This window comes from Macrobrachium nipponense, chromosome 16 (genome assembly GCF_015104395.2).
Source record: "Macrobrachium nipponense isolate FS-2020 chromosome 16, ASM1510439v2, whole genome shotgun sequence".
NCBI lineage: Eukaryota > Metazoa > Arthropoda > Malacostraca > Decapoda > Palaemonidae > Macrobrachium > Macrobrachium nipponense.
This window is the reverse complement of record NC_087209.1, coordinates 57759949-57771230: the sequence shown is the minus strand read 5'-3', so window position 1 is coordinate 57771230 and position 11282 is coordinate 57759949. Positions and strand designations below refer to the sequence as shown.

The window sequence follows — 11282 nt, the reverse complement described above, 5'->3', positions numbered from 1 at the left end:
GGCTGCACGGTCTCCCGAGGGAGAGCGTACACTCGGGATCTCCCTGCGAACGAGAGACCGAGCCGGAACCTGGCGTAGCGGCATCGCCGCTAGCACCAGGCGAGGAAGTACCAGAGCTAACCGATACTCCTTTGGTCCCCGTCTATCTCTTCCTTACGGAAGGGGACCGACGGGCCCCGCTCGAAGGAGCAGGAGGACCAGCAGAAGGACCCCCGTCCCACCCCCCCCGAGGTGGACGGGCCCTTAGAAGTTCGAGGAGACTTCTTAGGGGGGGAGGCAGCCTTCTTCTTCGTTCGGCTTATGGGCCTTAGAAGTCGAAGGGGAAGAGGCAGCACAGACGAAGATGACACCTTCCTCTTCTTCGTCAGCTCACGCAGGACAGTCGTCAGGTCCTCCATCCAGGCCGGAGTCGGGCCTATTGCCGAACAAAGCACACGGCCCGACTGCACCTGTCCGGAAGGACCTGGGACTGGGGAAGACACACCATGGGCGAGGACCAGCATGGACAGGCGCAGGAACCAGGAGCGACAGGAACAGCAACAGCTCAGGAGCGGCAGGAACAGCGGCAGCGGTAAACACAGAAGGGACAGCCAAGCCAGTAGCGGGAACCACATCAGCGACAGGTACGGCAGGCCCAGCCATCGCCTCGTAGAATCATCGGCAGCCAGCGTGGTACTGGCGGCCGGTCCAGGGGGCGAGCTGCTGGAACAGCGGAAGTCTGGGGGCAGCAACACGAAGAAAACACAGGCAGGCGGCGGCATACCCCTCCTCGGTACGGCGGCGACCGGCCCTAGAAGCGGAGACGGCGTCACCGGACACAGCATGGGGTGTAGACCAGCGGGGGGAAGCAGCATAAGCGGCCGTGAAGGTTGTAGTGGAGACCACTCCAAGGTCACCGCCCCAGACCTCGCTAGACTCTGCAGCAGATCGTGGATGCTGAGGCACGCCCTGCAGCCGCAGTGGTCCATACCTGTCCAAGGTTCGTCTCCCACGGCTGTAGCACCTGCGGTAGCACAGACAGATTAGTAAGAGGGGTTCCCTCACGCACGGGGGGGGGGAGACATGCCCCACCCGAACGGAAGGAAGACCCCAAAAACAAAATACGAGGAAGCTGAGCGGGGGGCAGGAAAGAAGACGAAGAATCGGATACCAAGGGAGTCGCGGGAGAGCTTTCCGACGACTTCCTGGCAGACCTTCGCTTCCCCTACCCCGCACAGCAGTGAAAAGTAATATGAAAATGAAACAGAATACTGCACTTGCGATTCACTTCATAGAACTTAAAGAGGGAAAAATCAATTCCCGGTAAGAGCGGAAACTTGATCCATAATAATATGATGCTATCATAAATATATATGAAAATGAACAATACTGCACTTGCTATTTTCACTTTCACAGCAATAAATCGTAAGGATTAATTCCCGGGTAAGAGCGGAAATTGATCCAAAATTAAATTTGATGCAATTAATAAATGAAAATGAAAAGAAAACTGCATTGCGAATCCACTTTCATTGCATTCTATTCATACAAAATAAGAGGCTCTTGCCGAGCGCAATCAAGCTCTCGGCAACGAACGCACAGGGGCAAAAATATAATGAAAAAGAGTACTTACATCTTTCAATTACACACTTTCGCCCAAAATACATGACTCGGCGTGAGTGCGCCCGCCCTCGGCACCGAGACATAATTCAAGGGTTCAATTCATGAAAAGAGCGGAAATCGCCGTCTCTACGGCGATAGCTCCATGTTGATTCATAATTAAGTAATGAAAATGAAAACAGTGTACTTACAGTTTCATTTTCAAGTCAAACCAAACCATTAGTAGAAAACACAATATAAACAAAGCATACGACGATGAAGCGGGCAGAGAGCGATGACGAACACGTCCTTCACACCCGCGGCCGAAAGCAAAAGTGATTCTTCACCTCTCGGGCGGGCCGCAGCGGGGCGCGCGCACGATCGGACAAGCAGTTAACTACCGTTCTCTACCCCTTGTTCGAAGCTTACGACCGTCCCAGCTGCCGCTAGTTACCTTCCTATTGTTAAAGGACCGAGGGTTTGTATTACGTATCGGAACAAATGAAAATGAAAAAGAACTGCACTTGCGATTTCACTTCATTCAAAATAAAAAGGGGGAAGGATCAATTTCCGGGTAAGCTCGGAAACTGATCCAAAATGATATTGCTACAATCAAAATTAAAAAATAAAAATAAAAAAGATAACTGTACTTGCGATTCCACTTCCATACTAAATAAGTTTCCGTGCCGAGCGCATTCGTTCGGCAACGGGCATACAGGTCAAAAAAATATAAATGAAAAGAGCACTTACTTACGATTTTCATCTACACATTTCCAACCCAATATACGCTCGAGCGAGTGCTCCCGCCCTCGCACCGGCATACACAATACGAGGATCATTTTTTGGGAAAATGAATTCCCGCACTTACGCCCTTCAGTCCCGGCACTCGGGTAATCGGAGGGCGTGGTGACACCAAGATCCTTTAATTCACAATTGAATTCAATGAAATGATTGTACTTACAATTCAGTTTCACTAGATAATTAGAAAAAGAAAAACACAATCATGCGAAAGCAAACGACGATGAAGCGGGCAGAGAGCGATGATACACGTCCACACGCCAGCAGGCCGAAAGCAAAAGTGATTTGTTTACCTCCCAGTCGCGCGCGCGCGCCTGTCGGACAAGCAGTTAACTACCGAACCCCTTGTTCGAAAGCTTACGACCTATCCAGCTGCCGCTAGTACCTTCCTATTGTAAAAGGACCGAAGGTTTGTATGCCGTGTCGGAACAAAGATCAATTTCCGGGTAAGCCCGGAAACTGATCCAAAATGAGTATTGCTACAATCAAAATAAATATATGAAAATGAAAAAGAATACTGTACTTGCGATTCCACTTCCATACAGAATAAGTTTCCGTGCCGAGCGCATTCGCTCGGCAACGAGCATACAGGTAAAAAAAAAATATAAATGAAAAGAGCACTTACTTACGATTTTCATCTACATTTCATTTCCAACCAAAATATACGCTCGGAGCGAGCGCTCTCCCGCCCTCGGCACCGAGCATACAATACGAGGATCATTTCTGGGAAAATGATTCCCGCACTTACGCCCTTCAGTCCGGCACTCGGGTAATCGGAGGGCGTGGTGCCAAACCAGATCCTTTAATTCACAATTGAATTCAATGGAAATAATATGAAATGATTGTACTTACAAATTCAGTTCACTAGATAAATAGAAAAAGAAAAACACAACCATGCGAAAGCAACGACGATAAAGCGGGCAGAGAGCGATGATACACGTCCACACGCCAGCAGGCCAAAAGCAAAAGTGATTTGTTTACCTACCAGTCGCGCGCAAAGCGCGCGCCTGTCGGACAAGCAGTTAACTACCGAACCCCTTGTTCGAAAGCTTACGACCTATCCAGCTGCCGCTAGTACCTTCCTATTGTAAAAGGACCGAAGGTTTGTATGCCGTGTCGGAACAAATAAGAATTTGACGTGTAGGCCTATGCCCTGTCATTGCCTCAAAATATAAGAATTTGACGTGTAGGCCTAAGCCCTGTCATTGACACAAAAGGTATTTCAACAAAATCCATAGACTCCCACTACTGTTTATTTATCTCATCCTCACTGGTAGCTAATAGATAGACAGGTAAACTTAATGTGATAACACATTTGAATTTTGGCAGGAATAATGGAAAATCAGCTGTTGTTACTTATTGGGGCTTGGGGCGTGAAGGGGGGGGGGGGGGGGGGGGGCAGTTGCATTTGCCCCCCCCCCTAAATGACACCCCTTACTGAGATAATAAATGCAAATCGAAAACTACTATTTGTATCAGTACAAATTTCAACACAACGAGTTTATGATACCTTGTGAAATTCAAGTTTCTCTCATTTTATGGCAAATGCACAGGTACTAGAGAAAATGCATTAAGGAAGGATGTTTTTTGGCTAAATTAATCAAGGGTTATTAGTGGAAAAGGGAGGTTGGCAACTTTTGGCAACTTTTCTAGCAATCATTGGCAACTTTTAGCCTTGAAAATCTGGCAACCCTGTTCAATACGCAGTAGTTGAGCCTGAGCTCTCGCCGACTCGTCATCCTGAGTTGCCATGTAATCCATTATTCCATGAAGGAATGCGTTCGGCTAGAACTACCGAGCATAAAAGATATGCTCGAGCAATTATATTTAGGCGAAACGAATTTCGGTAAATATAAAAGTTGAAATGGTGTTGTCGTGACAAACCATAAGTATATAAAATTGAAACTGAAAACTCCTGGGAGGTTGCAGGCAACCCCGAGTTGCAGTTCAATTAGAATACTTCTCTTCTAAGTCGCAATCCGTAGATAAACTAGGATATGCGCCTACCCCTCGGACCATTCAACTGCTTAGTAGAATCATGTCGCGAGGTTAATATACGTAGTATATTTGTAGGATTCTGAACAACGATCTCCATCCTAAATTCTTTCCTTCAAGAAAACAAAATAAGGATTGGAGATCGACCACCTTCGATCTCTATCAAAGAGTGAAGGAGAAGTCTTCCTCGAAGGAAAGCTTCAATGGTGAACAGAATACTAAGACGATAGTTCAAGCCAAACTGGATATTCCCGTCCGATCTTCTCTATTCCAGGTTGGTCGCCTACTGTGAGATAGTTTTTTTTCAGCAGCAGTCTTCTTCCCAATGCTAGAAATTCCAGGAATTCGAGCATAGGCGAGGTTCCCGATTATCATGTAACATCGGGGATTCTCGTCTCGCTCACTTTAGACCGTGGTCTCGCCTAAGTGTTTGGAGATCGTAAAAAACTCGAACACTCTGAATGCGCTAGAAATTCCTTAGAATTCTAAGCAGTCTGCGAAACCCCCACCGAATTCGTGAAACGATATCGACTGGTGGCCCTCTCGATTCCGTAGAAATCGAGAATGGGGCAGGATCCCTCCTCAACGACCCGGGGCTTACGTCAGGTAGGACCCGAAGGTCCCCCCGGTAGCGCAGTCCCAAACGTGGGATCCTACAGAGAAATCTCTGTAGGATCCCTCCCCCCCCTTTTCCTCGTAGCCGTAAGGAGAGATGGGAATGGAGGAATTGGATACTCGCTCGCCTTCCCAGTGGAACTAGCAGTTGGAGAAGAATAGGAGCAGCCATCGCCTTGCGGCGATGGTCTCTCAGAGTCTGGGAAAACGTATCGTCAGGAGAAAACGTTTTCCCGCGGAGGGTTACGAACTCTCACTGTAGGTAAGGGTCTGCCGCCACTGTGAACGTCGTCTGGGTGGGGCTGATCGACACCTGACAGGAGAGAGCCGATACCGTCCTCCGACTCATTCCAGTCCTCGTCGAGGTCAAACCTCTCAGGAGACCGAAGGAGTATTTAAATACGCGTGTCCGAAGACACGTAGAACGCCGCTGTCGCAGTAGAGGAGGTGGAAGTAGCTTGATCGACCGGCCAGAACTGAGAGAGCCTTCTTGTCCGGAGACGAGAGACTCTGGTTCGAGACAGAATCGGCAAGCTCCGATCGCGGCAGACCCACCGTCGGTTTGGGTTCCCTCTCGGGCCCCAAAACGACTCGAGCAGAGACGTGGGCTCTGCTGGTGGGAGCGGCAATCCTTCCGCAAGGTCATTATGCTGACGAATCAGCTTAATGACTTTTGCAAATTCCTCTGTATCTCGGAGTAACCGCGTCTTGCGGAGTAGGGACCGTCCAGTCCCTCCAGCAAGAACAGATCCCGAGATACTCCTCCTTCAGAAGGAGGAACAGCGGCAGACGCTGACGGTCGCCTCCAGCTACTTGCGCGTATAGGTCCTGGTGGTCGGTCTAAGAACCGTGCCTGGTCCAATAACGGCGTCATAGCGGGATCGCGAGCGGGCGCACCTCTCGCGATCACTCCTAGGTAACCTCGCTCCTCCCGGAATATAGCCCAAGGAGGTGAAGGTACAGGAGAGGCAGACCTGACGCTACCCCCCTAGCTCGCTGGTCGCGGTGAGACCGGCGAGCGTCCTCTCGGCGCGTCGAGCCGCTGGTACCAGCCGTGGTTGGTACCGACGGCCGCGGGGACCCCTTCCTCGCCTCAACTCGTGGCTGGTCAGCGACCGTCACGTCAACCCGAGCAGCCAGCTGGTCGATGCGGAGAGCGTCCACTGGCCTGACGAGAGTCGTCTGCACGACTCTCGCCAGTCTTCTGCTCCGCTGCGTTACGTCTTGACGGCGAGCGAGCTCGGGCGTCAAGACTTTGGCTGGACGATCTCCCGCGGGAGACCGTCCACTCGGTACTTCTCGCTAACGAGAAGCCGAGGCGGATCCTGGTTTTAGCGGCATAACCGCTAGAACCAGGCGAGGAAGTGCCAGCCGAAGCAGGTACTCCTCTGGTCCCCGTCTTCTTCTCCTTGGTAGAAGAAGAGACGGGCCCTGTTCCCGAGGGAGCAGGAGGACCAGCAGAAGAGCTCCCCGAATCGCCGGAGCGAGACGGGCCCTTAGAAGGTCCCGAAGGAGCCTTCTTAGGGGGGAAAACCCGGGTTACCAGCTGGTCGCTGCAAGAGCGGCCGCTGGCCTGGCGAGAGTCACCTGAGCGGCTCTCACCAGCCTTCTGCTCCGTGCCGCGTCTTGGCGCCGAGCGAACTCTGGCGCCGAAACTTGGCTGCACGGTCTCCCGAGGGAGAACGTACACTCGGGATTTCTCGCGAACGAGAGACCGAGCCGGAACCTGGCGTAGCGGCATCGCCGCTAGCACCAGGCGAGGAAGTACCAGAGCTAACCGATACTTTCCCTCTTTTGGGTCCAACATCTATCTCTCCTTACGGAAGGGAGACGGGGCCCCGCTCCCGAAGGAGCAGGAGGACCAGCAGAAGGACCCCCCGTCCCACTGGGGTGGGACGGGCCCTTAGAAGTTCCCGAAGGAGACTTCTTAGGGGGGAAGGCAGCCTTCTTCTTCTTCGGCTTATGGGCCTTAGAAGTCGAAGGGGAAGAGGCAGCAGCAGACGAAGATGACAGCTTCCTCTTCTCCTCTTCCTCGTCAGCTCACGCAGGACAGTCGTCAAGTCCTCCATCCAGGCCGGAGCCGGGGCTATTGCCGAAGCAACACGGCCCGACTGCACCTGTCCGGAAGGACCTGGGACCTCGGGGAAGACACACCGTGGGCAGGAGCCAGCATGGACAGGCTCAGGAACCAGGAGCGACAGGAACAGCAACCAGCTCAGGAGCGGCAGGAACAGCGGCAGCGGTAGACCCAGAAGGGACAGCCAAGCCAACAGCGGAAATCACATCAGCGGCAGGTACGGCAGGCCCAGCGATCGCCTCGTAGAATCATCGGCAGCCAGCGGAACCTGGGTCCTGGCGGCCGGTCCAGGGGCGAGCTGCTGGAACAGCGGAAGTCTGGGGCAGGCAACACGAAGAAACAGGCGGCGGCGGCAACCCCACCTCGGTACGGCGGCGGCAACCCCACCTCGGTACGGCGGCGGCCCTAGTAGCGGCAGACGGCGTCATCGACACAGCATGGGGAGTGTAGACCAGGAGGGGGGGGGAGCAGCATAAGCGGCCGTGGTAGTAGTGGAGACCGCCCCAGACCTCGCTAGACGCTGCAGCAGCCCGTGGATGCTAGGCACGCCCTGCCGCCGCGGTGGTCCATACCTGTCCAAGGTCGTCTCCCACGGATGTAGCACCTGCGGTAACATAGATAGATTAGTAAGAGGGGTTCCCTCACGCACGGGGGGAAGACATGCCCCACCCCAAACGGAAGGAAGACCCCAAATACAAAATACAACGAAGAAGCTGAGCGGGGGGCAGGAAGGAAGACGAAGAATCGGATACCAAGGAAGTCGCGGGAGAGCTTTCCGACGACTTCCTGGCAGACCTTCGCTTCCCCTACCCCCGCACAGCAGTGAAAAGTAATATGAAAATGAAACAGAATACTGCCCTTGCGATTCACTTCATAGAACTTAAAGGGGAAAAGATCAATTCCCGGGTAAGAACGGAAACTTGATCCAATAATATGATGCTACCATATATGAAAATGAAACAGAATACTGCACTTGCGATTTCACTTTCACATAAAAAAATCGTAAGGATCAATTCCCGGGTAAGAACGAAAATTGATCCAAATTAAATTTCATGCAAATAAATAAATGAAAATGAAAAGAATATTGCAATTGCGAATCCACTTCCATTGCATTCTATTATACAAAATTAAAAGGCTCGTGCCAAGCGCAATCACACTCTCGGTAACGAACGCACAGGGCAAAAATATAATGAAAAGAGTACTTACATTTTTCAATTACACACTTTCGCCCAAAATACATGACTCGGCGCGAGCGCGCCCGCCCTCGGCACCGAGACATAATTCAAGGGTTCAATTCATGAAAAGAGAGGAAATCGCCGCATCTACGGCGATAACTCCATGTTGGTTCATAATTAAGTAATGAAAATGAAAACAGTGTACTTACAGTTTCATTTTCAAGTCAAACAAACCATTAGTAGAAAACACAATATAAACAAAGCATACGACGATGAAGCGGGCAGAGAGCGATGACGAACACGTCCTTCACACCCGCGGCCGAAAGCAAAAGTGGTTTGTTTACCTCCCAGTCGCGCGGCGCGCGACTGTCGGACAAGCAGTTAACTACCGTTCTCCCCTTGTTCGAAGCTTACGACCGTTCCAGCTGCCGCTAGCTACTTCCTATTGTTAAAGGACCGATGGTTTGTATTACGTATCGGAACAAATGAAGCGTAAGTAAAAATTTCGAAAGCGTTTTGGTGAGATTTCCACTGCCGTGGACACCCTTTTCACTACCCTCTGTTTAAATCTTAAAATTTGGCCTTAATTTCTAACTTTGGAGAAAATACTTACTATGAAAGGAGAGTAGAGGTCTTTAGCTCCGTTTCTCACCAATAACAAGTCGCGACTGATGCCCATCTCCCGTGTTAGGACACGTTATAATGTATTTTTTCGGAGGGTGGCATGCATTGATCGTACATGGCCTGCTGAAGGCCATGTGGTGTTTTACCCTAATGTACTTTTTTTGGGATTGTCCAAGCTGATCGAACATGGTCCACTCTGGACCCTACGGTTTTTTATCCTAATTGTATTCTTGTTTCACCATTTATATATCGAGTGAATAAGACCTGTCCACCGTGATAAGGGTTGGTATAGCCTAGTCGTTGGTGTTTCCCCCTATAGCCTATACCCAGAGGAACTCACCGTTTGACCCACTGTGATGTCAAAGAAGACAACGGGATTATTTGGATGCCGCAGCTGTTGTTGTATTTGATTCCAGGTCGGCATTTTCTCCAATAAAAAAAAATAGCACTTTTAGTTGATCGGGTAATTTTGATTGTACTAATATTACGGTAGACGGACGCGTGTGCCTAGAACAACAAACGATGACTCGAATGACAATGTTTGTTTACATCGAGTTAAATTTCATGCTGCTACTGCTTCTTCTTCTTGATTCTTCTTGAAGAGCGATCGTCGTCAGCCCTCCTGTTCGTCGAAAAGTTATTTTCATCCCGTATTTACTGCAGTTACAGTTTACTCTTTGTTGGTAAGATTACTTTGATTCTCAAAATGTTTTTAGGAGGCTTTTATGATTTGAAAACATTGTCAATAGTCCGCAAAGTTGAAAGTGACGCTGTTGTAGTTTTTTTTTTTTCTTAGTCCGCAAAGTTGAAAATGACGCTGTTGTAGTTTTTTTTTTTTTTTTTTTTAATGTGAAAGGGTTTTTCAAGATATTAGCTTTCAAGGTATTGGTGGCAAAGAACTGGGTGTATAATTTTGTAGGGATTTTCTAGTTATATAAGCAGAGTTCATTCTGTCAGAGAGCGTCATGATGGTCAATACCAAAGCATATCAGAATACATAATAAATCAGACACCAGAAATAATGAATGTTGTAAATGATTGGTTCTGTTCCTATGTCGAAGTATAGTGTGAATTTTAAGCATTATTAATTATTCATATATCATCGTCAACAAGAGTTTATCACATATTTTCAAACACGTTACTCTATAGAGTATAAAGAAAAATATGCAGGAACTTTAGAACTATGAAATGTCAGCACTTTATTGTATCCTTATATATATATATATATATATATATATATATATATATATATATATATATATATATACAACATTCATTGAATAGAATGGCTTTTTCACTGTTTACCAGCTTTTTTGAAATTGATTCATATTTTCTAATTATTTTCACTTCATTGTTCAGGTTACTAATGGACACATAATGGGGTTCTTCCATTTACTCCAGTATTTTTACAAAAACGCGACAGCTGTTTCGTCAACCTATACGTATTGACGTTATCAAGCGTACTGATACAAATATGAGGCGAAGAGGAACCACCCCCCTAGCACCATGGAAAGGTAGTACAATAGCCAGATACCTAGTTTTAAATATTTACAAAAGACTATAGTGAAACATAAAATAAGACAAATTGATAAATATGTTAACAACAGAAATTAAATCAAAAGTTGAAAGTAAGGTATTATATACACATTATACATAAATATATATTAATTACATATATGTTTAATTAACTAAGTGTCAGTGTGCACTCCTGTCCGCGTGTGGTGGTCTTGTTCCACGCGGTTGAAGGGCTGCCTCCTACACGAGGGCAAAGATCGGTCTGCCTCGCGTTGGATGTTAAGGTTGGGGCGTTGCATGGCGATGCTGACTGCTTCTGATATCAATAAACGATTGTAGTTGCCTTCCTTGTGTATTATTTTGGTGTTTGTGAGAAGTTCTTGTAAGGATGGTTTTTTATTGTGGGTATCCACAAAGTGCTGGTGAATAGCGCCTTGGTTTCTGTGGGCCTGCATGCGACGTTTGAGTGTAGTGGTTGTGTGTCCGATATAGCATTTTTGGGGAGACTGACATTGCTCGTCAGCACAGACAAACTTGTATACTATATCAGATTCAACCTCTTTCTCCGTCGATGGAGCCGTACTATTTTTCATCACCAGTAAATTCTTGCTGTTATTTTGTTATATGGTGCTAGGGGGGTGGTTCCTCTTCGCAGTATACCAAGGATGGCTTTCCTTTCATCTTCATGGTGTTTGTTGTATGATATCTGATGGTATATCACTATTTCTTTGTCTTTGTCTTGTGTGTTGTCCCTCGGGGTCGGGTTATGGAAAGCCTCTAATCTCTTTTTGACAACTTGCTGGGTCATGTCATCTGGGTAGCCGTTATTTGTGAGCAGCTGTTGAACTCTGTTGATTTCTTCGTTCGTCGCTTTCCACGTCGAACAGTGTGTTATGGCTCATATTTGT

The 11282-nt window shown here is 48.3% G+C and overlaps 1 protein-coding gene across 1 annotated transcript in view; it reads right to left on the bottom strand.

Moving 5' to 3' along the window:
- LOC135195731 (peptidyl-prolyl cis-trans isomerase H-like) overlaps positions 1 to 9442 on the bottom strand; it is a 58922-nt gene extending 49480 nt beyond the window's left edge. The window contains exon 1 of the mRNA XM_064222158.1: positions 9200 to 9442. Within this exon, the coding sequence (XP_064078228.1) occupies positions 9200 to 9283 (84 nt within the window). The 5' untranslated portion in view covers positions 9284 to 9442. The remainder of the gene's footprint in view (positions 1 to 9199) is intronic.
- Between the last annotated feature and the right edge of the window lie 1840 nt (positions 9443 to 11282).